This window comes from Carassius carassius, chromosome 33, assembly GCF_963082965.1.
Source record: "Carassius carassius chromosome 33, fCarCar2.1, whole genome shotgun sequence".
In the NCBI taxonomy this organism is placed as follows: Eukaryota; Metazoa; Chordata; class Actinopteri; order Cypriniformes; family Cyprinidae; genus Carassius; species Carassius carassius.
In genome coordinates, this window is record NC_081787.1 from 26,680,725 (window position 1) to 26,708,696 (window position 27,972).

The 27,972-nt window shown below is 36.5% G+C and overlaps 3 protein-coding genes across 4 annotated transcripts in view; 1 reads left to right on the plus strand and 2 right to left on the minus strand.

Moving 5' to 3' along the window:
• Window positions 1–10,266, minus strand: part of LOC132114012 (UV-stimulated scaffold protein A) — a 35,127-nt gene extending 24,861 nt beyond the window's left edge. The window contains exons 1-7 of the mRNA XM_059522122.1: window positions 10,078–10,266; window positions 9,729–9,851; window positions 8,771–9,101; window positions 7,986–8,106; window positions 5,268–5,594; window positions 5,026–5,135; window positions 1,804–1,932 (exon numbers count right to left, since the gene is read on the minus strand). Coding sequence (XP_059378105.1) covers window positions 1,804–1,932; window positions 5,026–5,135; window positions 5,268–5,594; window positions 7,986–8,106; window positions 8,771–9,101; window positions 9,729–9,847 — 1,137 coding nt within the window. The 5' untranslated portion in view covers window positions 9,848–9,851; window positions 10,078–10,266. The remainder of the gene's footprint in view (window positions 1–1,803; window positions 1,933–5,025; window positions 5,136–5,267; window positions 5,595–7,985; window positions 8,107–8,770; window positions 9,102–9,728; window positions 9,852–10,077) is intronic.
• Window positions 10,267–10,622: 356 nt separating this feature from the next.
• Window positions 10,623–11,582, plus strand: LOC132114013 (trypsin inhibitor ClTI-1-like). Its single transcript, XM_059522123.1, has 4 exons — window positions 10,623–10,781; window positions 11,003–11,043; window positions 11,128–11,237; window positions 11,337–11,582. The coding sequence occupies exons 1-4, from the start codon at window positions 10,745–10,747 to the stop codon at window positions 11,380–11,382; spliced, it is 234 nt and encodes a 77-aa protein (XP_059378106.1). The 5' UTR covers window positions 10,623–10,744; the 3' UTR covers window positions 11,383–11,582.
• Window positions 11,583–19,866: 8,284 nt separating this feature from the next.
• LOC132114015 (E3 ubiquitin-protein ligase NEURL1B-like) overlaps window positions 19,867–27,972 on the minus strand; it is a 76,142-nt gene continuing 68,036 nt past the window's right edge. For both annotated transcript variants that reach the window (XM_059522124.1, XM_059522125.1), the window contains 4 exons: window positions 22,613–23,335; window positions 22,044–22,166; window positions 20,332–21,413; window positions 19,867–20,236 (listed from right to left, as the gene is read on the minus strand). In XM_059522124.1, coding sequence (XP_059378107.1) covers window positions 21,166–21,413; window positions 22,044–22,166; window positions 22,613–23,335 — 1,094 coding nt within the window. In that variant the 3' untranslated portion in view covers window positions 19,867–20,236; window positions 20,332–21,165. The remainder of the gene's footprint in view (window positions 20,237–20,331; window positions 21,414–22,043; window positions 22,167–22,612; window positions 23,336–27,972) is intronic.

The following is a 27,972-nucleotide window of genomic DNA, read 5'->3' on the forward strand; positions in this document are numbered from 1 at the left end:
CGCGCATCACTAGGCTGCATGTGCGAGCACAAGTGATACTGTGGCCGCCGGTCCACGACTGGAAGAAAAAGATGACGCTCAAAAAAGGCATTTTTACTTGAATGCCATTGCTTAAATTGATATTATTTATCTTTTGGCATTTAATCTTCTGAGTTCAGAAACATTGTTTAATATAAACGCTGTTCATATTTTTATTTAAAGTTCAGAATCAAGATAAATTTATTACTCTTATGTTTCTTATGATAACTGAGATAATGCTGCTAAATTTATTCTTTCTTTACCTTGAATGTCATTGCTCTAATTTATTTTTTATATTTTGATATTTCATATTTTGTTCAAATGTTTAACATATATGCTGTTCATATGTTCATTTATTAGTGTGTTATATGATTAGAATGTTGTCCCGATTTTAAAATAAAGCACAGCAATGATATTTGAGAGTGTATTTTCCCCTTTCAGGAAAAGTATCGAAAAAGTATCGAAATCGCAATTCTTGACTAGGTATCGGTATCGAAACAATAATTTTGGTATCGTGACAACACTAAGCTAGAGTCCTTACCAGGTCAAGAAAATATGATCATATTACCCCAATTTTACAGTCTCTGCACTGGCTACCTATTAAGTTCGGTATCAGTTACAAATTATCATTACTTACCTATAAGGCCCTAAATGGTTTAGCTCCTGCGTACCTAACTAGCCTTCTACCATGTTACAACCCATCAAGCTCCCTAAGGTCACAAAACGCTGGACTTTTGGTAGTTCCTTGGATAGCAAAATCCACTAAAGGATATTGAGCTTTTTCACATTTGGCTCCCAAACTCTGGAATAGCCTTCCTGAAAATGTTCGGAGTTCAGACACACTCTCTCTGTTTAAATCTAGATTAAAAACACATCTCTTTCGCCAAGCATTTGAATAATGTATCTTAAATTGTGAGTGTAGTTGCATCTGATCAAATGCGCATTTTATTCTTTAGCTTGGGTTAAACTAATTAATTTTACTTTGTTAGATCAGCAGCTATGCTAATGACCATATAATTTACATCACGTGGTAACTAGGATTTACACAAGCTCCAGTCTGGATCCAGAACACCTGAGAAGAGATGATGCTGACCCTCAGAGGACTTCGGATGATGCTAACCCTGAACCAACAAACAGAACTAACAAATATTTCTACAAGTATGACTGCATCATATAATAATTATGAAAAATTATTAATAATATTAATAATGTTCATCGTCTGGCTGACTACGTCTTGTATTAATTTTTCTAAAAATCCTGTCATATGTGCACAAACTGACAATCACCAATTATAAGCTATTACTAAATATTGTAGAAACATAATTTTCTGTAAAGTTGCTTTGTAACGATATGTATTGTAAAAAGTGCTATACAAATAAACTTGAATTCAATTGAATTGAATATTCCAGATCTACAGTAATTTGCATTTTGCGCTGCTCAGTTACTGTGATCACTACCCTACTGCTTACAGCAGTACATACTGTAAACATGGGTACAGTATACTATATCTTAGAATACTCACTGAACGCAGAGAAATCAGTTGTAAGCTGGATGATTTCAACAATGGGATTCAATCGATGGGATTTCATTGATATATATATATATTTATTTTATTATAATTATTAATATTTTATATTTATAATAATTATAGTTATGATTACAAAAGATGATTTAAACATAATGATTTAAGCATTATGATCTGGTTTTGATGTAACTGCGCTTAATCCTCAAAATCAGACCAAAAAAAGTGTAGGCCTATATCAGTTCTAAAAAAAACAAACTCACCACTCTTCTTTCTCTGCTTTTGTAGTCAATATGAAGAAAATCGTGTTTTCTTAATGCGTACTCCAGTGATTTCTTTAACTCAGTGGCTGTCCTCATCAGTTCTTCTTCAACACCCACCTTCGTAAAGACCTGACAAATTAAAGATCACAAATTAACTTTTTTCAAATAAACATAACATTCAGATGCATCAAAGACAAATCCAATGAGTTCAATATGCCACAATTTGAACCCACATTCTCCTTTTCCATACTCTGTAATAGTGGAATTAGAAATAATTTATTATTGTAATGCTTTATTGGGTGGTTGTTCTGCACGCTTAGTAAACAAACTACAACTAGTCCAAAAGGCAGCAGCAAGAGTTCTTACTAGAACCAGGAAGTATGACCATATTAGCCCAGTCCTGTCAACACTGCACTGGCTCCCTATCAAGCATCGTATAGATTTTAAAATATTGCTTATTACTTATGAAGCCCTGAATGGTTTAGCACCTCAGTATTTGAATGAGCTCCTTACATTCTAAACCTCTACGTCCGCTACGTTCTCAAAACTCGGGCAATTTGATAATACCTAGAATATCAAAATCAACTGCGGGCGGCAGATCCTTTTCCTATTTGGCGCCTAAACTCTGGAATAACCTACCTAACATTGTTCGGGAGGCAGACACACTCTTGCAGTTTAAATCTAGATTAAAGACCCATCTCTATAACCTGGCTTACACATAACATACTAATATGCTTTTAATATCCAAATCCGTTAAAGGATTTTTAGGCTGCATTAATTAGGTAAACCGGAACCGGAAACACTTCCCATAACACCCTATGTACTTGCTACATCATTAGAAGAATGGCATCTACGCTAATATTAGTCTGTTTCTCTCTTGTTCCGAGGTCACCGTAGCCACCAGATCCAGTCTGTGTCCAGATCAGAGGGTCACTGCAGTCACCCGGATCCAGTACGTATCCAGACCAGATGCTGGATCAGCACCTAGAAAGGACCTCTACATCCCTGAAAGACAGTGGAGACCAGGACAACTAGAGCCCCAGATACAGATCCCCTGTAAAGACCTTGTCTCAGAGGACCACCAGGACAAGACCTCAGGAAACAGATGATTCTTCTGCACAATCTGACTTTGCTGCAGCCAGGAATTGAACTACTGGTTTCGTCTGGTCAGAGGAGAACTGGCCCCCAACTGAGCCTGGTTTCTCCCAAGGTTTTTTTTCTCCATTCTGTCACCGATGGAGTTTCGGTTCCTTGCCGCTGTCGCCTCTGGCTTGCTTAGTTGGGGTCACTTCATCTACAGCGATATCGTTGACTTGATTGCAAATAAATGCACAGACACTATTTAACTGAACAGAGATGACATCACTGAATTCAATGATGAACTGCCTTTAACTATCATTTTGCATTATTGACACACTGTTTTCCTAATGAATGTTGTTCAGTTGCTTTGACGCAATGTATTTTGTTTAAAGCGCTATATAAATAAAGGTGACTTGACTTGACATCTCTTTCTTAAAGGGATAGTTCACCCAAAAATTAAAATTACTTCATGATTTACTCACCCTCACAGACTAGCATATTCTTACCAGAGCTTACACTATGCCTATGTCCTACATCATCCGCTGGAGTGCCTCTCTTTCCTGAACATGAGTACAACAGTTAGCGGAAGACTATGATTTAAATATCGTTAATAAGATTATGGTTTTTAAATATGGATATTTTTCTTACACATACACATCGATTCACTTCAGAAGGATTTTATTTACCCCTGGAGCCGTGTGGAGTACTTTTTATAATTTACTTTATTTAGCTTCAAAATCTCTACACCCATTCACTCAAGTATGTGGATGACACAATGGTGGTAGGTCTCATCAGCAACAGTGATGAAAGAGAGGAAGTGGCAAAGCTGGCTGAATGGTGTGGCACTAACAACCTGTCCCTCAATGTGGAGAAGACAAAGGAGGTTGTGATGGACTTCACGAGAAACTCCACTGACCACCCCCCACTGAAACATAGACAGCTCGACTGTGGAGGGGTGCACATCATAGAGGATCTCACCTGGACCACAAGCACCATGTCACTCTCCAAGAAGGCACAACAGTGCCTACACTTTCTCCGTCATCTGAAAAGAGCAAGTCTCCCTCCACCCATCCTCACCACATTCTACAGAGGAACCATTGAGAGCATGCTGCTGACCCTCCAGCAGACAGTAAACACACCTGCAAACAGTGCCCCTCTCCCCTCCATCCTGGACATTTTCCTCATACAATGCTCCAGCAAAGCAAACAGTACCGTGAAGGACACCACCCATCCCTCCCACAGTCTCTTCCAGCTCCTACCATCAGGAAGCAGAGCCTGCTCAACAGTTTCTTCCCCCAGGCTGTGAGAGCCCTGAACTCAAATCACCCCGTCCTCCTCTGAAAACACACACAAACCCCTACCTCCTAAAACATGGACAATTCACCTCCTCCACCCCACAACGTTACCACATCACAGAAAAACTGTCTGAAACTTTCTTTTTTTTGTGCAATTTGAAGTGTGCTACACACAGGTGAGTGGGCCTGTACTAACCACCTGTAGTAATACACTCTCCTCTATGCGCACTAAACACTTTTCACACACACTCCTGTGTGTACATAATCCCACAAAGGACTCAGTAATATGCGCATGTTTACATGCTCATGCAATACAAATCATTTTGCACTGTTCCCAAGCCAGCTTATTGACTTACAATGTTTCTCTTTGCACATGTACAGTATTATGTGAAGCATTTGTGTAGTTTATATAATTTTTTTGTTTATGTATAGGTAAACATTTATATATAGTATATTTATAGTCAAAATCTGTCAATAGGTTAGTTGTGTATTGTTTTATACTGTTTTACTTCATTGTTGTATGTCTATATTTATGTAGCACCATGGTCCTCACACGACATTTCGTTCCACTGTATGTCCACACATGTAGCGGAATGACAAAGCTCAACTTGAACTTGAAGGGCTTGAGGGTGAGTAAATCATGGAGTAATTTTCAGTTTTCTGTGAACTATCCCTTTAACTTGACTTTTTTTTTATTAAAATGTTAAGTTATGATGTTATTTAAAAAAAAAAAAGTTTTGTGAAAAAGAACAGCTTGGACATTCTGTTAAATATCTCCTTTTAAATAATGAATGACAGGTTTCTCATTTGGGAATGAATGATTCCTTTCAGAGGTCAAAGGGTTTACCTGGATCCAGGACTGCACCAGAGGCAGGTGTCTCGTTGTGATGAGTCTATGGAGATCCCTCACAGTGTTTACTAATGCCTCATTCTCTTCCGTCTCCCTCAATTTTAAATCTGCAGACATGATTCAAATGGTTATTCAGAAAAAAAAAAAAAAGATTTGAACTCCAAATTCCATGCAATGCTATGACATGACAGAGGATACGCATCATGAAAATGGCTGTGAACCCGATCAGTTAGATATACCTGTGGACACATTGAGCTCCAGCTGATATCTATAAGACATTAAACCAGTGCTGCGGAGAAATGCATCCTCATCAGGAACTTCCTCTGTGTCACTCTCGTCACTACACTTGTCCGTTTGCCCTTCATCATTTTTCTTCTCAGTCATCTTTCCGTTCTGCTCATTGCTCAGGTCATTGCTGCAGCAGGGTTGGTCAGGTATGTTCTCGGCTGCCACAGAGGTTTTGGAAACTGCTGCTTCCTCATTAAACAGGTTTAAATCATCGGTTGCAAGCAGTTTTATGCAGTTGTTAATCTCAGTCAAGGTTTCCTCAATCTCAGTCGTCATTTCTTAATAAAAGAGATCAAAACAAGCATTTAAACGTGGATAGAAATGGATGGGCACACCTTTTTTTTTTATCTTTAACTATGGATTAATGGCACTTAATTACATTTTTAAACAATAATACTTGAACAAGAACGTGCCATTTTTTTTTTTTTTTTTTTAAACATGAATGCTACATGCTTTTGTGTTTTCTAGATATATACAGTATTTTTTTCTCCAGTCATCAGTACAAAGATATCTGAAATTTTCATTACAGGTTTTTATTACAAGGGCCTGCACTGTCAAATCTAAAAACATGGTCTGGAAAGTGGAACATGAGACCAGGAAAAAAGTGATGATGAGATATCACCAAAGATAATGTAGTCCAATTGTTCCATGGCAATTGGATCTAAACATGGAACACTGCTCATTAGCTTCCATAAAAATACACATTAAAAGTAATGCAACAGTTACCATTCTGAGCAGTTGTTTCATTTGATAGTCAGATCAGTGTAATGACATCTCAGATGTAATGTGTGAATTGCGTTGTGAAATACTCTGATGTTATGTTGTGTCATTTTGAAGAGGTGATTTTAGTTCATTGAACAAATTAACTTATGTTTATGTACTGTATCCAATCAATTAAAAAATGTGTTTAGAAAATTGTGCATTTGGTAACGATGGGTTTTGTCAAGTGTTTTGAAAAATGACATCAATGTTCTGATATTAGCGCCTAACTGATTGTAAAAAAAACTACAACTATTTCCCCCACTTCCTGTAAATGTATTGCCACCTTTTACTTTTCCCAAGTCTTAAAGAATACTCTAGCAAGTCATTAATCACTTTTGACATGGCCTTTGTAGTCAAGACATTATTCATTAAAATGAATGATTTATTGAGATAAATATTTAGGCTGTAAATATTTAAATTTTTTAAAATCATTATTATTTTATTTTTATTTTTTCACAGTATCATATCGATAATTAACTATGCCACGATATCGTTCATTTAATTTACAGCATTTTCTGGGAACTGTCCCTCAGTGTTTAACCAGCATATAAAGTATTTGCTTAACATTCTTGGGGAAGCTGTAAATTCTTAAACATGACGTAAAAGACTGCAAATACTTTATTGTAAACTTACCCTTACAGCAATTAAGGAATTTCAGATTTACGTAGGCTTTACATGAACACTGTTTAAAAATATCTTCTATTTCTGCATTTTAACAACAGCATAATTTATAATTAGTTGCACCCGGTGATTTCTACATACAAATGACTGGATTGCTGATGGGGATTGCAAATCAGCAGGTGTAGCCAAACTGCGTATGCAAACAGAGCATCAATGACTAAAAGATGATTTCCTGAAGGTATCAGTCAGACAAGATAAGTTTTCAGGACATAATGTTTGTGAAGTACTGATTACTGTGGATGTCAGTGGTGATTATTGACAGTTTGCACAGGCTATACAGATATCGCTGAGATAGGTGTAGCTACAGTATACTCCATTATATCTAGAATTTTTATCTGAAAGTGGTTTAATTCCCAAAAGTGGTATAACAGATACTATAATACGAGCCTATAATAATAAACTGCAGATGATGTGTTTCTAGAATGAACACATTGGTGCTTATAATATGTGTGGGTGCCTTGTACATAAGCTGATCTGATGTTCAATACTATAATTAAGAAGAAGTATAGAGAACTATAATTAAAGATGAACATAGCTCACTCCCACTTTCAAAAAGCAGTAATTCCAAGATCAAAATACTGTGCAGAAATTCTGCTGTATACTGTAGGCTGAGTTCAGATATAAAAACTTGGATGGTGATTGTTTACTCACTGATATCAGAAGATGTCCTCTCAAGAATGTGTGGAAATATAAACATGACAATGCAGTTGCGTCAATGTTATGATGTCATTGTCATCTAAGTTCTTCATTGCAGATTAATAGTTCCACTTGAAGAATTTTTTGTTAATTATTCAGTAAAATAATTTGACAAAATTTCGGAGGGAAAAGCCAATAGTGCACTTGCACTCATATGGTTCCATGATTGTTATGTTACTTTGCATTGAAAAAAGTTCTGTGGCATTATTGGCCTGTTTGCCATATTGCTAGCCCTTAACGTTTAGAGGTAAAGTGATATAAAGGCAAAAAATTCACATTTATATAACATTAAAATGTGTGTGTAAATATATCAAGGAATAATTAAATCACTTTATTATAGCGTAGATAATTCCTAAAGTTATTTTACATTTACATTGTAATTTTTGTTAATGAATTTTCATGTTCAAAGATAACAAGTACTCATCTATAGAAACGTTTTGCGTGCGTGCGTGCGTGCGTGCGTGCGTGTGTGTGTGTGTGTGTGTGTGTGTTTCAGTGTAGTTACAGTTTGTGAAAACAAAGGTGTTTACCCTCCATTTCCTGTTTGGCCTTTTCAAGCTTCTCTTTGTAAATTCGTTCCAATCTCTTCTGTTTCTCCTCTTGTCTTTTTCTCTCAGCCAGTGTTCTTGCTTCAACATCATGAAAATCTACCTAAAAAAAAAAGACAAAATGCATTTTTTGAAGGGATAGTTTACAGAAAAATTAATTATCTGTTTGTAGGTAACCAAACAGTTTCAGGTCCCCATTGACTTGCATAGTATTTTTTTTTATACTACTGAAGTGATTGGAGACCAGCGACTATTTGGTTACCCTTATTCTTCAAAATATAATCTTTTTGTGTTCAGTAGATAAAGAAATTCATGCAGGTTTGGAACAATATGAGGGTGAGTAAAAGATGACATAATTTTAAATCTTTGAGTGAACTATCCCTTTATGGAGACATTTCACTATTATAATGATGAATTATAATAACATAAATAAAGGCACCCATTACATCAAGTGTATGAAAAACAAATGTAAATAATAAACTATTTGAACATAATATTGGGAAATACATTGAAACACAATTCAAATAAAATAGTAGACAAATAAATGGTATGGTAATAAAAGTTTTTTTTTTTATAAATTGTTTGATTCATTCACCTTTGATTTCACAGCTAAATTTAGTAAGAACACAAAATACTTTCCATTATATTTCCAAAATACTTCAACAGTCTTTATATAACTGCATAACAAAAGTGATGTGTCCCAGCCAGGGTGCAGACTGTTGGCATTAAATACTATAATCACAGAACAGGCACGTCCAGATAAATACCTTTTTAATCTGCTTTAGAAAGTGATATCCCAGAGACAGTTTCTTATAGGCCTCTCCATACGTGGCATGCCATGACTGCACAGTCTGAATGGCAAGTGTCCTCAGTTTTCTCGCCACCTCTTTGGGTGGAGGCAGCGGTTGCTCAGTGTCTGTTTCTACTGTAAGTTCCAGGAACTCCTGAAAGTTTGTGATGAGAAGATCTCTGAAGTGATGTGACCGGCTAAAAATCTCAATGACCATTTGGAAGGCAGAGAGACGGATCTCTGCATGCTCTTGGTTCAGCTGGGTCATAATCAAGTGGTAGAAATGATCAACGTAGTCAGTCGAAACTCTATGGTCAGAAAAGGAAAAAGATTTCCAACTTAACAAGGAACGTGTGGTCATATGTCCAGTGCTGCTCTAAGGCCACAAGAACAAGCACACAGACACATGAGAAATTTATGCTGACTTAAATTAAAAAATGGACTTTGATTAGGCTTCATAACTGACAACACTGATAAATAAACACTGGGTAAGGCCAGTTTCCTCATTCTGTGACTAGATAATGAGATCATAAGCACACTTTGGGCAGAGGTAGCTAGAGCTTTGGTGACCAATTGTATTCAACTAACCAGTGTTTTTATGAAACACTGCACTGTGAAAATGGCCCAGCTGTCTGAAATAAAAATGTATGGAATCACTTTTTTTTTTGCCTCACCAACAGCCAGTACAAAAATAAATAAGATTTTTACTGGCTCAAGTTCTTGCTAAGTTCACTTTAAGGTAAAGTTTAATGGGCTCTAGGGAGAAGGCTTTTTACAAATGCAGTGGCCACAATGGGGCAAAAACAGTGAAATAGAGATGTCCTTGAAGAGTGTTGTCCCTTTTCTATGAAATCTATGCCAGAATTAAATGTCCTAATTTATTAACATGACTCACAGTTTGGTCCACGTATTTTTTTTTAACCTAATAAACATACTTGCATAATTTCTTCACTTCCTTCATTTTTTCTTGATTTAACTGTGGTTCTCCAGAGGTAGTCAACTCCTCAGCCAGTTGTGAGAGCTTATCACGCATTGTTTGGTCCATCTTTGACATAACCCTATAACAGAATGAATAAAGAATTAAAGTATGAAGGAATGAGGCAATGCAGCCACAACTGAGAAACCGTGGTGGTATACTCCTATTTGCCATTAGTCAGCATTATTTTTGTTAAGCAGCTGCTATTCAACACATATATACAGACAGAGTAATTAAGTCTACCAGTGACAGAGCTTCTCATTTTAGCGAACCGACTGTAAACGAAATCTTTAATGGATGACACGTACCGCTTCCAGTAATGAACCTAGTTTTGATCATTTAAATTTATTTGCCTGTTTGGAAATTACGTTCACTCATCTTAGCATTTTTAGTGCGATTGAGCAGGGTATGTAAACAAAGACATACTGAGCAACCGTGAAGAGTCCACCATTGTCAAAATAAGAGTCGCCCTCTTTTGTAAATTTTCACTGAAAATAGACTAAACTACAACCTAAACTTAATCGTTAATATAATTGGATACGAATTATTTTAAGTGTAGGGCTGTATATGAGTGAGCGTCCTACAGTTAACTTACACTTGTGCCGCGAGCTAGAGAATCTCCGGCAAAAATAATTCTCATGATTATTAATTAGATGGTACTGACGTTGCTTAGTGAGCGTTGTTACGTATAACATCAATATTCATTAGCAAGACTTCCTTCATTCTTATTTGACAAGCTGACAACCGCCCACTTACACACGTCTGTTTGTCAGCCAATCAGTGATGCATGCTGTCCGAGCATTGGGGAGCTTAATGATTTTTTTTTTTAATTACTGCAGTTTTTTAGAATTCGAGTGACGCACTTTTGTAAATTTGTAACCGCTCTGTGGGTGGGAGCAAAGATATAATAAAAGGACTAACCACACCTGAGAGTGATTGACTACACAGTCAACACATCGCTCTCTACAAACAATCATGCTGGTACCGGTTGTTCTGGCACTCTGTTTAGCAGGTGAGTGTCTAACTGATTGTGAACATCAAGGTCTGATGTTTTGAGCATATTTCGTAAAAAAAAAAAAAATTCTATCTATATATAGGCTATACTAGATATTATTTATTAAACCTTAATGTAAAGTCCTAGCTACAATTATTACATAGCTGGCTCTTCTTATAATGTGGTGAGTTTATTTCTCTCTCTCTCTCTCTGACTGTGTGTGTGTGTGTGTTTCACAGCTTTGGCAAGAGGAGCTGTTATCCCTGGTGGATCTAAAGAGGTGTGTTGAAGATTAAAACCTATTCATAATGATTTATTTAAGCATTATATGTGTCTAATGTATTCTTTGTGCTTTTGTTGGCAGCCACATTGCTCTGAGTACTTCCTGCCCATTTGTACTCGGGAATATAACCCTGTGTGTGGTAGTGATGGCGTTACATACTCCAATGAATGCATGCTGTGTTTGGTAAATATGTAAGTTAAATCAAGTGTTTAATGTTTCATTTTTATTTACCATTTAAATGTTCTTACTGGTGTCCTATTGAAAAAAAATGTTTAAATGTCTTGTCATAGGGAGGAGAAAGTCAAAACATCCATCTCAAAGAAGGGCAAATGCTGAGACAAATCCACTCATTTGTCTTCTGTAGATGTGACATGAAGGCTGGAACCACATGATGTTTTTTACTGTTTTTTTTGTCTTGAGAAATATGGGTTGTGTGGTCTTTTTAAAACATTCTAATCCTTTAGTAAAACCTTGATATAGAACTCACTGCTTTGTACTGTACTTTCTTTAATATAAATGGGCGTTATTCATCACAACTCATGTATCACCTGTGTATTCATTCTTTATGAGATATATATATATATACTGTATATATATATATATATATATATATATAGCTTTATGAGCTATATTTTTATAATAACATTAAGGAAACAATCAAAAGAAAACTGTCTAGCTAGGGCAGTGAGACAATATTTATTTTATTTAGTCATTTATCAGACTTTTTTTTTTTTTATCCAAAACGACTTACAAATGAGGACAACAGAAGCAATCAATTGTAGTATTAAAATAACTAAAAACCGATCCAAAGCTAAAATTTAAAAATACTACCCATACGCCTTTTCAAAATAAAGAAATTAGATAAAAATGACAAATGCATACAACTAAATTTCTTAACTTAACATTTATATGAAAAACAAAAAATAAAGCTAAAAACAATTAAAAATATTAAAAGCAAAAGATATAAGAGTATAATGATTCAAACGTAACTGTAAGCCAAACACCAAAAAAAAAAAAAAACATTATCAGGTTGATATGAACACTGTGCTTGATTAGCGTCTACTTTTGGAGAAATATGGTGTTAGAGAGTAAGGTGATTGATCGGTGTTCAAACTGAATTAACTTCTGTCCTGGGTCATTAGTGACCTTTTTTGGCAACAGAATTCTGATATATTGTAGTTGTGTCAATATACAGTGTAGAAATAAAGTTAAGTCTAGCAATAAAAAAAAAAAAACCTTTAAGATCGCTCATAGATGGGATAAATGCATTTATACAGCAATTGCAACTGTATATTTTGGGGCTGAAGTGGGTCACAGTAGGCCTTTTATGCGGCATTTACACTATTTTAAACAAGGGCAGCTGTGTAAAGAAACCTTAATATATCCAAATCAAGTTTACTTTCATATTAAACATTGCAATAGATATTTATCACTCAGTTTAGATCTTTCTAATATTTATATTTATATACATTTATATTAATTAAAATATTAATACATTAATATTTCTATACATTAATGCATTATATAAAATGTATATTACACAAATGTACTAATTTTGTACTAATAAAGGTAATTTATATTCATTTACAAAAACATTTGATCAAACCTGGGATTTAGCTATTTCAGAAAGCATGGATAACTTACCGTCACATATACCCTAAACTCTAAACTGAGGTATGCCAAAAACTATACAAAAAAGGGACTTTGGGTATGCTGGTTCCCAACAGAGCGACGAGTAACCATGGAAACCAACGCTAAGAAAAAGTGCAACATGCTGCTTCTTTCTTCTTTTGTTCAATAGTTATTTGCATACTGCACATCACCATGTAAATGATAGTTATGCGATCATTATTCAAATTTTTATTTTCATGTAATCTTGTAATCACTGAGAATAAGAATTATATTGTTTGCTCTGGCTAATTATATAATAAGAAATATCACATTGTAATATATCTGCACATACAAATGTCCATTTGTATATTGTTATTCCTTATTTACTTATTTATTTGTTTGTTATTTATTTTATTATCTGTGTTTTTGTTCTGTCGCTGTCATTCTGTTGCACTGCGGAGCTTCTATCACAAAAACAAATTCCTTGTATGTGTAAACATACCATGATGAAACACTCAGAAGAGTTATTTGCATAGACTGTGTTATATTTACCACAGTATATATATATATATATATATATATATATATATATATATATATATATATATATATATATATATATATATATAAATGAATAGCTGCTGACCAATTTAGGAGTGTTTCTTAAACAGATATTTACCTCACAAAATAATTTTCCATTGAGCCAGAACTCAAAATTAGATCTTGCAGCATTAGCTGTTTAAGGTCAGGTGCATATTACAAAACTGAAGCAGTTTGCCATTTTACTAACCATTTTACACCCTTAAACTCTTGAGTTACTGTATGTGCAGAAGTTTGTGGGAGGAGAAGTTGCAACTAACTATTTGGTTAGTGTGCATACCAGCACAATTCTCAACAGATTTTGCAACATATGTTGTTCAATATCTCCAACTTGTAGGAGTTCCTGGGTGCACAACAAACTTATCAATAACGGTATTCAAAGACAGAGCAGAAGAAGAAGTTTGATCGATTAATTTGATTTGAATTTGTTTTAATTTATGTTTTATAAATGTATAAAGTGTTTATTCTTTTTATTGTTGTTTAATGCCCTTTATTATTCTGCATAAAATATTGCATATAAAACAAAGCAATGTGAAGTGTGGGAGTTTTTAGGAAAAGCACAAAGTTCCACCCCAAATCCCACACTTAAACAACTATAACTGCATAAATGTTATTTTTGCTAAATTTGGGAACACTTGAGTCATTAGTAGTTGGTAATTAGTTGTACTTTATGCATAATTCACATGAATTATGACCCAACGGTCACACTTTATTTTAGGGTCCAATTCTCACTATTAACTAACCATTAACTATGATTTTGCCTCAATTAACTCCTTATTTGCTACTTATTAATAGTTTATAAGGTAGTTGTTAAGTTTAGGGTATTGGGTAGGATTATGGATGTTATGCATTATATGTACTTTATAATCACTAATAAACAGCCAATATGTTAATAATAGACATGCTAATAAGCAACTAGTTATTAGTGTGAATTGGACCCTATACTAAAGTGTTACCATGTTATTTTTGCTAAATTTGGGAACACTTGAGTCATTAGTAGTTGGTAATTAGTTATACTTTATGCATAATTCACATGAATTATGAACCTTTATTGGGTAACACTTTAGTATAGGGTCCAATTCACACTAATAACTAGTTGCTTATTAGCATGTCTATTATTAACATATTGGCTGTTTATTAGTGATTATAAAGTACATATAATGCATAACATCCATAATCCTACCCAATACCCTAAACTTAACAACTACCTTATAAACTATTAATAAGTAGCAAATAAGGAGTTAATTGAGGCAAAAGTCATAGTTAATGGTTAGTTAATAGTGAGAATTGGACCCTAAAATAAAGTGTGACCCTTTATTGTAGCTCTAAGTAGTTCTCCAGGATATATCTGAAAAATATTAGTTACTAATTAGCTTATAGTGAACTACCACTTATAGTGAACTACCACTGAGCACTATTACTTACTAAACTGTTAATCAGAGTTTCTTGTTTGTTAATAGTAGTTACTAGAATGTTTTAGTGCATTGGTTATTTGTTCCTGTGTATTTATTTGATAATGACAGAACAGTATTCTAAACTGTTACCTACAAAAAAAAAATTCTATAAGCAAAAGACTCTTCCTTAAGCAGCAGAGGAAGTGGTGCTTTATAACCTCAATGCTCTTCTGAGGTAATAACAGATCATTTTCTTTTATAGACTCTGTGAGAAGCACAAAAGGCTCCACTATGTCTACACCACTGCAGAGGAAGGGTGGCTTCTTAGCCTTCTGTGTTCTCCGGAAGAATGACTGGCTTCCTCCAACTTTCTCTACACTGAAGATATGCAAAAAGAAAAAGAAAAATGAAATAATAATAGCAATAATAACCCTTACCATATAAAATGGAAAAAGTTTTTACTTTTTATTTTTATCTATCACAGACAATGTTCTGCATACATGTCTCAGTTTCTAATCTAATTTCAACTTCACTTGTTCAATTTGTCTGTCTGTCTCTTCTGTGCTATGGTCACAGTCAAGTCAAGTCACCTTTATTTGTATAGTGCTCTATACAACAATGCGGGTTGTGTCAAAGCAGCTTTACAGAGTCAAACAAGAAAAAAGTTTGTCAATGCTGCAAGAAGACAATAAGTCAAGCATCCCCAGCTAAGCATGCTAAAGGCAACAGTGACAAGGCCTAATTCCAGGCTGCAACACAGGTGCAGAGGATTTGAGCAGCCAGTGCATCCAGACTGAGACACATCTGTAAAAATGTGATTGAAATTGCATTTTAAGACACTGCCATATTTGTTTTGAACCAGATTTTGTTTTTGGTTTTTTTTTGGGTGGGGGGGGGGGGGGGGGTGGATTGTTTTTCGCTGTCCAGACTTTCAAAAACCCATCTGGATAATATCTGGTTATGCAGACAGGCTTCACAAACAAAATAGGTGCCTACACCCCCTTGGTGCTTGGAATCTTAATATATACAAATATTAAATAAAATAAAAAATAAAGCCAATATCATTGAATGGATTTATTAAATGTTTATTTTTTATTTTTTAAACATAGCACATAGCCTTTTAATAATAATAAATTATTTAAACTTCATCTATACATTTATAAATGAAAATTGAACCTAATTTTCATCACAAACTGGTGTAGGCCACAATATATATATATATTTGGAGGTAGTTGCGCCCTAGTGGTTAGAGAGTTTGACTCCTAACCCTAGGGTTGTGGGTTCGAATCTCGGGCCGGCAATACCACGGCTGAGGTGCCCTTGAGCAAGGCACTGAACCACAAATGCTCCCCGGGCGCCGCAGCATAAATGGCTTCAACACCTCGCTGAGCCAGGCAGTCGTCCTCACATGTCTCAAATCCACAACAGTCATACAGGTACCAAAGATAACACCTGTCTAAATGACTACCATCCCATAGCACTGACTCCAATCATGATGAAGTGCTTTGAGAGGTTAGTCATGCACAACATCAAAACCAGCCTCCCCAACACACTCAATCCACTCCAGTTTGCATACCATCCAAACCACTCTACAGACGATGCAATTTCCTGCACCCTGACCTGGGTCTTACCCACATATAAAATAAAGACTCCTATGTAAGAATGCTGTTCATCATCATTTAGCTCAGCATTCAACACAATAATATCACAACAGCTCATTAGTAAATGAAACCTGATGGGCCTTAGCAATTCCCTCTGTAATTGGATCCTGAACTTTCTAACTGAAAGACCTAAGTCAGTCCATGTCAGCCACAACACCTCGAGCACTACCACACTGAGCACAGGTGCCCCCACAAATTTGTGTGCTTAGCCCGCTGCTCTTCACACTGCTGATCCACGACTGCACTGCCAAGTTCAGCTCCAACCACATCATCAAGTTTGCAGATGACACAACTGTGGTAGGTCTCATTAGCAACAGCGATGAAACACACTACAGAGAGGAAGTGGCAAAGCTGGCTGAATGGTGTGGCAATAACAAACTGTCCCTCGGTGTGGAGAAGACAAAGGAGGTTGTGATGGACTTTAGAAGAAACTCCATTGACCAACCCCCAATGAACATAGACAGCTCGACTGTGGAGAGAGTTGGCAGCACTAAATTCCTGGGGGTGCACATCACTGATGATCTCACCTGGACCACCAACACCATGTCACCAAGTCTCCAAGAAGGCACAACAGCGGCTACACTTTCTCCACCGGCTGAAAACCATCCTCACCACATTCTCTAGGGGAACCATGGAGAGCATGCTGGCAAGCTGCATCACTGTCTGGTACGGGAACTGTAGTGCAGCAGACCGCAAGACCCTCCAGCAGACAGTGAAACCAGCTGTAAAGATCATTGGCGCCCCTCTCCCATTCATTTTGGACATTTTCCTCATATGATGCTTCAGCAAAGCAAACAGTATCATGAAGGACACCACCCATCTCTCCCACAGTCTCTTGCAGCTCCTACCATCAGGAAGATGGTACCAGAGCATCAGAGCCTGCTCTGCCAGACTGCTCAACAGTTTTTCCCCCAGGCTGTGAGAGCCCTGAACTCAAATCACCCCGCCCTCCTCTGAAACCTCACACAACCGAAACAAGGACCATCTCACCTCCTCCACCTCCCAAACACCTCGCAACCTTACCAAATCTGGTACAAAACCAGGGATTGTTGTTGTGGTTTTCATTGTACAATTTTAATTTGTGATTAAATCTAAAACTTAAGAGGGGCGGATGAAGTGATTTGGGGGACCCAGGGAAAATACAGGAAAGGGGCACTATACAATTTCACACATTTACAACCATGAGGTTCCTTTCCTTGTGATGCTCACTGCTGCACAACCGTGTCCCATAGTTGTGTCCAATCTTTTTCATGTACAAGTTATAAATAAAGGATTTCTTTAATGTTGTAGATCCCTTGTTCACATTTAAACAGATTATAGTCGGACACTATGTGGTGCTTTGAGGAAATTATACATTTAATATGCTTTAACAAGGATTATTTTAACCAAACATGAAGTGTGTGTGGAAAGTGACTCTGCATGGTCCTTCTTGGGGCAAAAAAGCCCTATATAATATGCACTGTTGCTTATTATTACATTATACATTACATTATAGCTTCAGATGCATGATATTTATAGGGCCCTATGAAATCTGTTTTATTTTTCCAAAATATTTTTTTCCGTTTACATTTTTCTGGACTCAGCTTTTCTTTTTTTTTTTGAATGATTATATGATTTTTTTTTTCATAAAACATGTCTAATTAATTAAAATCATGAAACTTTTTTAATTTAACAGCAATTTGGGCATATTAAAAGTTTAACAAAAAAAATAATTCTTAGGGCCCAAATTCTGTGCTTTCCATTTAAATTTTTCTGTACTCCATTTTAATGGTTTAATAAAAAAACTAAAACAAAAACCAACTCTTATTCATTGAATTCATAAAAACAACTTAATTTATTAAGTTGTTTACAATAATAGGGCCCTATTAAATTTTATTTTTAATTCTTTAAGAAATTCTGTGTTGTGTATTTAAATGTTTCTGTTGAAGGCAAAAACATTCATCTATCTTTCATTCCAATGAATACAAAACAAACCCTTTCAGTTTTGTACATTCAAAGTGCTACACAACAGAAGTTTACTATGTAATGAGCAATGTCACAGAATTTGTCCAATATTGAATGAATAAATCAAATGCAGTTCAGTACACTTTAATCAAACCGCGATACAGACCAGTGTATATGAACCATGATATGGACTAGTGTATGTGAATATTAAATGGAAAAAATACTATTTAGCTATTACAGACGACAACTGCGAGTGTTGAGTGTGCTTCAATAGCAAACTATCAATCAAGACATGTGTTTGCGCTGTTTATTCCATCACATTCCGCATTACACAGTAGCCTAACTTCTATTTTTATGAATGGATTCCGGGATTCCTTCCCAATTTTCTACATAGTGGAAATCATAGAGGCCCTACTTTTGCTAAGATGCACATTCAACACAGACGTACAGATGGTTGTTGTGGTAATGAACACCACAGACACCACTTGTTCGTCTGCACTGAACATGCATCTCGCATATATAAAGCATTTTAGGGGGCCCAAGGTGGTCACCTACCTTTGCCTAATGGTTAAGTCCGTCTCTGGTTACAACATTGGTTTAGATTTCAGCCTATGCAGCCTGCGAATAGGCCTTCTACAGCCATCATGACATTTATTAAAAAAAATCACCCCTGAATCACAAGAAAAATCACAAGAATCACACCTAAGACATTTTTGCCCAAATGTAACTATATATATAGTTGATAACTGGTCTCTATCCATCATGGCTTCCTAATCAGTATGAAAGAAAGTCCTGACAGATGAGAATGTCAGAGATCACAGATTTCTACATAAAAGACCTAATAAGCTCACTCAAGTCTTTTAAAATTTGCAATTTAAAAAGTCATTTGTTTTTGTCAGTTTACATCAAAAGAAAATATTACTGAGATCTTCAATATTTACTTTTACAACAGGCCAAATGTTTTTCGAGCTTTACCAATCTGACTACTATTACCACTTTTAAGGATTAGATGCAAACTTAAATTGTGTGATGTGACTGATCTATATGTATACTGTATGTGAATATTTTCATCTCTTACTGTGTATCTTTGTGTAAGTGAGTTGTTTATCATTTACTGTTACTACTTGATTAGCACCAGAGACCATGTTTTAGTTTTTCATTTATTTCTTTGGCTTTTATTGTAATGTTTTATGCATTAAGCTGTTACATAAAGATGTTTAAGAGAATCATTAATCCAAAGTATTAATCAAAATGTTTTAACACATTACCCTCAGTATACAATTAGGAAAAGGTTGCTTTAGAGAAGATGAAGAGTAATATGGTGCTGATAACCACTATTTAAATATATCTGTGTTACCAATACAGAGTAACAATGCTTATGCAAACTGTCACAGAACATTAATTTCTGAATAAATTCAAAACAATTCATCCAAATGTGTTTGATATCTGAGCTGCATCAGCGAGCTGTGGGTGAGGCTCTTCAACTTTAGTGCTGGAGGGTTAGTTTGAACCCTAATTAAACACTTCTGTCTGTAATTTGCAATAACTCCGGTAATAATCTTGTTAAAGTGATTTTGGTTAGGGTTAGTGAACAACTCCTCCATTTTCCTTTTGTAGAGAATTTCCAGTTTCCCATTCTAGGAAATGCTAAATGTAATCAAAATCAATTATTTATATTAACAAATATATTGGTGCGTGACCTTCAGAACTGTGGCTGGTTTTTATTGACAATAATATGAAACTGAAATTCAACTGTAACCTATTAAAATCATGGTGTCAACCAAACTAAATAGTTTTGTCTGGTCACTGGCATTTTTACGTTACATTTGACAGAAGACTAACCGTGATGATAAATGGATGGTAGTATATGATTCATTACACGAGTACTTGACATTATGTAAATAGTTTTACATAATTTCTCTCATCATCACCACTGGAACTTCTATGTTACTATTAAGTATAATGCACCCTGATGTACAGCTGTGATACTCATTGGATTGAATATTTAGTTGCATTTAAAATGGGATTGATTGTAATTTCTACAGTAATTATGCAAAAGTATTCATTTTGTGTACAGTCCAAAAAAAAAAAAAGATTATTGTTAAGAATAAACCTATTGTTTGTGGTTTAATTTTAGACTGCTAATTGGACAAAATGTCAAGGTAAGAAGAAAAGGACAGATTCTCCATGTCATAAATTCCAAATCAAACAAAGAAACAGAAATCTTCTGTGAAAACAAAAAAACAAAAAGCAAAACATGAAATACAATACAATACAATACCACATCACGCTATTATATAAACAAATTATTTTTGTTCTTACTTAAAATGCAGTCCTCAAGATCCACATCTGAAATCACTTCATCCAGAGGGACAGATCTGTTTTTTAGTGCTGAGTTTAGCTCTAGATATAAGTGCAACAAATCTCCAAACCCTTCAACTATCATAATGCAAATCTTTCTTCACTTGCATTCTGACAAACAACAGCTTTTAACTCCTTTAAAATAACATATAAAAACATATTTGTCGACTTGTGTATTATTTACTTACACAATAAAACATTCTTTACTTCATATCTTGAGGTCCCTCTGAATTATTTCTTCATACCTATGCAATACATCTCAGATATGATTGTCTAATTCGTCAGTTTGCTGCTTGAGGAACGATAAACAATGTTAAAGGCACTGGGAGTATCAGTTCAAAACAGAGATTCATTCTCAAACCATGAATCATCTTCAGTTTCAGATGATCTGCTTTTAACATATGAGGTGAGAGAAATATAGACAAGAGCTTAATGCTACACAAATCAAAGCTACATAAAAGGTCTTAAATACAAGTTTAGTCCAGATATTAAACCACAGCTACCAAAGTTTGGCACTGAATCATTTGACAGAAAATGTTTTAGTCCCTTCATGGTCTGTAGGTTTTTATGACGTCTTTTATGGGTCTCCGACAAATCGGACAACACGCATTGATCTGTCTCTTGAGCCTTAGTCCACAGTCATTACACAAACACATGTGTCCACACGTATAGATGACGGTGTCCACCTCCTGATCGAAGCACACTGTGCACTCACTGCTCTTGCTGCTCAGGGCTGCATCTGATGAGGATAGACTCGGTGAGACAGGTGGACTGAGAGGAGAGCTGGGAGCCGTCACTGAAAAATAACACATGAAACAACATCAGGAATCTGCCTCAGAGGAAAAAAATGTTTAAACAACATATTTTAAGTGATGCAAGCTTAACCCTGTATGAGCAATAGTAATAGCAATGTTTTAGCAAATACCACTAAAAACACTTTACAGAATGTGATGTCTATGTCTAGAGTGGATACTGCCAAAATTAGCTTGATGTGAAACCTAGCATGAGAGAAGTCTAATCACGTTAGAAGTTAAAAAGAAACTTCTACTTCAACTTCAACTGATTTTTCCTTCCGAGTGGTGATGTACAGCACCATTGAGTGTAACAGATTACTGGTTCTGTGTACCAGTCATTGATTGAAAGTGAGATCTGGACGTGGCACTCGAAAGTGAAGACAGATGAACGCGAGCTTGCCCGGGTTGGATTAAGTGAACTGTATACATCACCAGACAGAAGTCTGTCATTTTCACTGGAAGTCTGAGCTATTATATTTGGATTAAACATTAAAGTGTTAAAAATTAAACATGCATGGTGAACACACAATTAGATCAGTAATGTGCATTTAATCAGTCAGTTCATGACATTAGCATTTTGTTTCTTCCAGCGGTTCAGAATTGAATGCATGAATAAGCTTGTAAAGACTCACCTAGAGAGGATTCAGATGCTGATGAGGATCTGTTGACAGTGAAAGCCAGATCAGAGTCACTGTCATCAGGCGTTGATACCTGAGACACTGATGGGGAGGTGGGAGGGCTGGCCTGAACAGTTCCTTGTGAACAAAAAGAACATAATTTACCACAATGGACAACTGCCTTTATTACAACTTTATCACTGACACAAATCACCTTCATCTGACAATGACGGGATGCTTTTCAACAAAATGTTAAAGAATGTATAGACAAAAATATATCACATGTACATTATTCTGTATTTAACACAATTTGGATGCTGAATGCTGATTGGTCTATACAGCACTCCTGCTGTGCTAAAAAGCACAATATAACATCAGCAATTACATGATCAAAGTTTTTTTTTTTTTTGGTCACTCCCTGTACTGACAACATAGCATGGCCTCTTGTGCATTATGACTTAATAAATGTTGGCAGCATATTCAATTTTACATTCCAGGCAGGAATACCACATTATGATTTTGATACAGATATAATAATACTTTAATATTCAACAACTTTTATAGTCACATTTATTAAATCTTACCTAATATTCTGAGCCGGTTCACAGCTCCGTGCAGTGTGAAGAAGGCCCACAGAACCTGAGAGGAGTCAACACACAGAAGACGACAGCGTGCCCCTCCGTTGACCCCATGATGGACCTCCCCATCGGCCAGAAATGTAAAGCTGAGCACATCGCCTGCCGCTGGCACAGGAAAACCCCTGTAGACTACCCAATACTCCTTACGGTCAAGAAGCACCTCTGGGTCAGCTGGCAGCTCTCCAGCATTGAGGGTGCCTGGATCACAAGAGGTCATACCAAAGAGAAGAGCCCCAAAGTAAGGCAAGCCTAGATGACCCACCTCCACATACAGAGTTTCGCCAACCCGGACGGGCCTGTCACTGAACATCAACGTCCTGCTGCTGTCCAGGAAGTGGGTACATGCAACTGTATGATCATTTGAGAGAACCACATCAGGGCCTCGCACTGGGTGAAAATGCAGGTCAGTGTCAAGGGGCATGGAGAGCTGGCGGGCAGCCCTCTGTATGTTTAAGGTGGTTGAAGAGGGTGCAGAAGACGTAGAGCAGCAGGGGATGAGTTGGTTGTAGTTGCTGAGATGTAATGTGGCAAATTTAGCTGCTGCAGCCTGGCTGCTCTCTAGCTGGTTGTTGCTGTAGTTAGCCGAGTCGTGGTTGCTCTGGGGAAGATAGGCACTGATTCTAGCACTACTCAGACAGCTCGTGCCCACACTCTCAGCAAACGTGCTCTCTGCAAGAGGAAATTAAGACCAGTGAGACTTTATAAATAATAACAAGCAAACCACTTTAATTTCTTCTGCTCAAATAACAATGCCTTTTTACTCTGGATCTGCAATTTACCACATAGCGGCAGCTGTAATGAACTTAATTTGTTTGTGAAGCTGCCATGTTGTTTTTGCTTTCAGCAAGAGCATTTACTCTTCATAACCTGGGTGTGATGAATGAATGATCAATGAATAGCTACCAGTAGGACCAACTTTGACTTTTATAGGGAACATATATTGTACACAAGGGTGTACTGTAGTAAGATAGTGTTCTAATCAGACTTCTGAGGTAGAATACAGATTGAATGGTCTACACCTAAAAAAATGCACTCTTTGCTAATACCTAAGCAAATATGTAATTACTACAATACTAATTTATCACTAGAAATGACATTAAAAGTAAAAAATAAATAAAATAAAATAAAACATACATTGACACAAACTCACACCAACCGCAACTTTTTATACCATTTTATTTTTCAGCTCAGCTGTTGGATGTCAGGCAGAGAAAGATACATCTGAGCTATCTTCAAAAATTGATCACATTAAGTTATTTCAGTAGACAGTATGTCACACGATCATTGGATTCTGACTTGTCTTACTGCCTGTCTACCTCCATAGGCAGCATTTTTTTACATTTGGATGCAACCAATGTAAATAATTATTTCTGCCCTCTGACTATTATACAGAGGAAGCAGATGTTTAGAATCAATTATTTTAAAATAATATAGTTCTCTTATATTGCACTCATAGTTTTGATTTGAATACATCACATTCAGTTGTATGGTCGCACACTGTATATTTATACCAGCTGAAATGTATCAACATACTGTAGCCTATATGATGCTCAGATCAGACAATACTGCATCTGCAGAGTTTCTGAACTAGAGCCCTGCATTTCAGCCCAAGCCCGATGGGCCTCAGCTAATTTATTCCCCTAGGGGTTGCCTTCGGGCCTATTTTCACATCATAGCTCATCAGGCCTGTTTTAGGCTTCTCCTTATTTTTATATTTTAGACATCCATCAATTATGGTGATGAAAATTATTTGGAAACAACATGAGACCATGCTTCTGCAACTGTCAAGACCGGCTCGCATGGTGTTTTGTCCCCACTGTAGCAGCAGTGAGCATGTCTTCAGCGCAATTGGAAGAGTTAGGCTACAGAAAAAAGGAGTACTGTATTAAAACTAGGGCTGCTTCCAAAGAGAGATTAATTACTTTAATTCTAAACAATAATGACTCTTTAATATTTAGACTAGGCTATTCCGTGTTCAATCGCATGCAATAAGCTAAAGCTTGCTGCAACATAATTACCATGAACGTGTCTGAGGGAAATAGTAAGGAGATATTTGAATGATTTATTAATAATCTACTATTAATAATCTTTTATGAATCAGTATCGCAAAGATGAAGTTGACAATTGTGACTCGTCATCTCCTCATTGAACGCGCCTTTAGAGAATTGCATCTTTATGGATTATATAATGAAAGAGTTTTGTTTTCAATTTTTAATTATTTCATTTTAAAGTAGTAATTTAAAGCTTTCTATATTAATTTTTGTGAAGCTGTCCTGTTCAAGATCGAGATGGCAGAATGGCATGCACTGTTTGTTTTCTTTATTTTACAAAAGCACAATGTTTTGTAGATCCTGCCTTGTTCCACGCATGCCTCAGGTCAAGTCAAGTCAAGTCACCTTTATTTATATAGCGCTTTAAACAAAATACATTGCGTTAAAGCAACTGAACAACATTCATTAGGAAAACAGTGTGTCAATAATGCAAAATGACAGTTAAAGGCAGTTCATCATTGAATTCAGTGATGTCATCTCTGTTCAGTTTAAATAGTGTCTGTGCATTTATTTGCAATCAAGTCAACGACATCGCTGTAGATGAAGTGACCCCAACCAAGCAAGCCAGAGGCGACAGCGGCAAGGAACCGAAACTCCATCGGTGACAGAATGGAGAAAAAAACCTTGGGAGAAACCAGGCTCAGTTGGGGGGCCAGTTCTCCTCTGACCAGGCTCTAGTTGTCCTGGTCTTCGCTGTTTTTCAGGGATGTAGAGGCCCTTTCTAGGTGCTGATCCACTATCTGGTCTGGATACGTACTGGATCCGGGTGACTGCAGTGACCCTCTGATCTGGATACAGACTGGATCTGGTGGCTACGGTGACCTCGGAATAAGAGAGAAACAGACTAATATTAGCGTAGATGCCATTCTTCTAATGATGTAGCAAGTACATCGGGTGTTATGGGAAGTGTTCCCGGTTCCGGTTTACCTAATTAATGCAGCCTAAAAATCCTTTAATGGATTTGGATATTAAAAGCATATTAGTATGTTATGTGTAAGCCAGGTTAAAGACATGGGTCTTTAATCTAGATTTCAACTGCAAGAGTGTGTCTGCCTCCCGAACAATGTTAGGTAGGTTATTCTAGAGTTTAGGCGCCAAATAGGAAAAGGATCTGCCACCCGCAGTTGATTTTGATATTCTAGGTATTGTCAAATTGCCTCAGGTGAGTGGTAGAGTGTCTTAATCATAGAAATGTAATGTTCACCGAAACCAAAACATTGCAGATCTGCTCACATATAGTTCCACTCTAGCCTATCAAAGGCTTTTTCTGCGTTAAGTTAAAAAAACGCACAAGGACTCGGAAGAGAGTCTGCAAAATCAAGTACATGAAACAGTCGACACATATTATCGGATGATTGATCGCCCCTAAATAAAATTGGTTTGGTCCTCTTTGATTAAGTTATGAATTACTCTCCATGCGAGAGGCAGGAGTTTTAGCATAAACTTTTAGATCGCATGGGATGAGTGATACTGTTCTGTAGTTGGAGCAATCTAATGGATCTTTACCCTTTTAAAGAAGAAATTATATCAAATATGTTTTTTGGTCTCTATGAAATGTACCATACTCGATTGCAAAATTAAATGAATCAAGCATGCAAGTCCCTACCACATCCCATATTTCTAAATATAATTCAGGAGGAAGGCCATCTATGCCTGGTGATTTTTCCTTTTGAAGGATTTTTAGTGCTTCATGGAGCTCCTCCAAACTTAACGGGACCTCCAATTTGTCTTTATCCATCTGTGTGATCTGAGGCAGTTCTAATTTATCCAAGTACTCTCTACAAACTGACGGTTTCGGTTTTGTATAGATTTGTGTGAAGCACATTAAATATGTTGTTAATTAACATAGGATTTGTGGTAACCTGGTCATCCGAAGATTTTATTGCACTGATTTAGGCCTCAGACTCACATTCCTTCTGCCTAAGGGCAAATAAGTGGCTAGTTCTCTCCAATTCAAAATAATATTTTTGCCTTGTCCTGTGTAAAATAAACTCTGACTTTGATTGTAAAAGTAAGTCATATTCCTCTTTCAAGGAGGACAACCATGTAGCTTGTTGGTCAGAAAAAAATTGTTTTTGTAAGTTTTGTTATAACTGGATCTTATTTTCTAATTGTGTAAATCGAAAACAATATACAGAATCCTTTACTTGCACACTTTGTCGTTTCCCACAATATTTGCACCACAAGATATATTAATTTCGAGAAACTCCTTTATATGATCTTTTAGAGAGTTAATGAACGTCCGATTGTTTAGTAATGATGTGTTAAGACGCCATCTAGGGGCCTTGATCTGGAATGTTGGAATGGTGAACATTACAAAACACTGCAGAGTGATCAGACAATACAATTGGTAATATAGAGATGGAAGAGTTAGCTGAAATTAGAGATGGGCTGAGAAATATGTAATCTATCATTGAGAAAGTCTTATGTCTGTTAGAAAAAAAGTGAAGTCCTTAGATGTAGTATTCTGTATTTCCCACAGATCAATTACATCCAATTACAAGTTCTGTGATAAATTTATTCAATAACTTAGAGGGTGGGTTAGCTGTAGTATCAGAGTGAGATTTATCCAGTGCGGGATTTAAGATCACTACCCATCACTAATGACCATCAATCTGTTCAAGTAATATACTTGAAATTTTTGTGGAAAAATGCACTGTCTGCCTCATACGGGCAGTAAATGGAGACCACTGCTAACCTGTCATTATGTATTTTACAGCGTATAAAAAAAAATCTACCCTTATTATCCTTCAATAGTTAAATGTAACCTCCTATCAACTTAGAAAAGCACCCCCTTAGTTTTATTATGAGCACAAGAGAAGGCTGCCAGTTTGTTATACTTGCCGGCAGCCATATCACCCTGGAGCCCAAGACCGGTTTCCCACTGAAGCTAAGCAGGGCTGAGCCTGGTCAGTACCTGGATGGGAGACATCCTGAGAAAACTTGGTTACTGCTGGAAGAGGTGTTAGTGAGGCCAGCAGGGGGCGCTCACCCTGTGGTCTGTGTGGGTCCTAGCACCCCAGTGTAGTGATGGGGACACTATATTGTCAACAAGCACCGTCCTTCAGATGAGACGTTAAACCAAGGTCCTGACTCTCTGTGGTCATTAAAAATCCCAGGATGTCTTTCGAAAAGAGTAGAGGTGTGACCTCGGCATCCTGGCTAAATTCGCCCATTGGCCTCTGACCATCATGGCGTCCTAACAATCCCCATATCTGCTGATTGGCTTCATCACTCTGTCTCCTCTCCATCAGT

Bases quoted from the DNA above. Each gene is read 5' to 3' on its own strand.
- LOC132114013 (XM_059522123.1), top strand. From the start codon at position 10,745: ATGCTGGTACCGGTTGTTCTGGCACTCTGTTTAGCAG. The intron at 10,782-11,002 runs GTGAGTGTCTAA...TGTGTTTCACAG, and splicing joins TCTGGCACTCTGTTTAGCAG to CTTTGGCAAGAGGAGCTGTT. The intron at 11,044-11,127 runs GTGTGTTGAAGA...TTTTGTTGGCAG, and splicing joins TCCCTGGTGGATCTAAAGAG to CCACATTGCTCTGAGTACTT.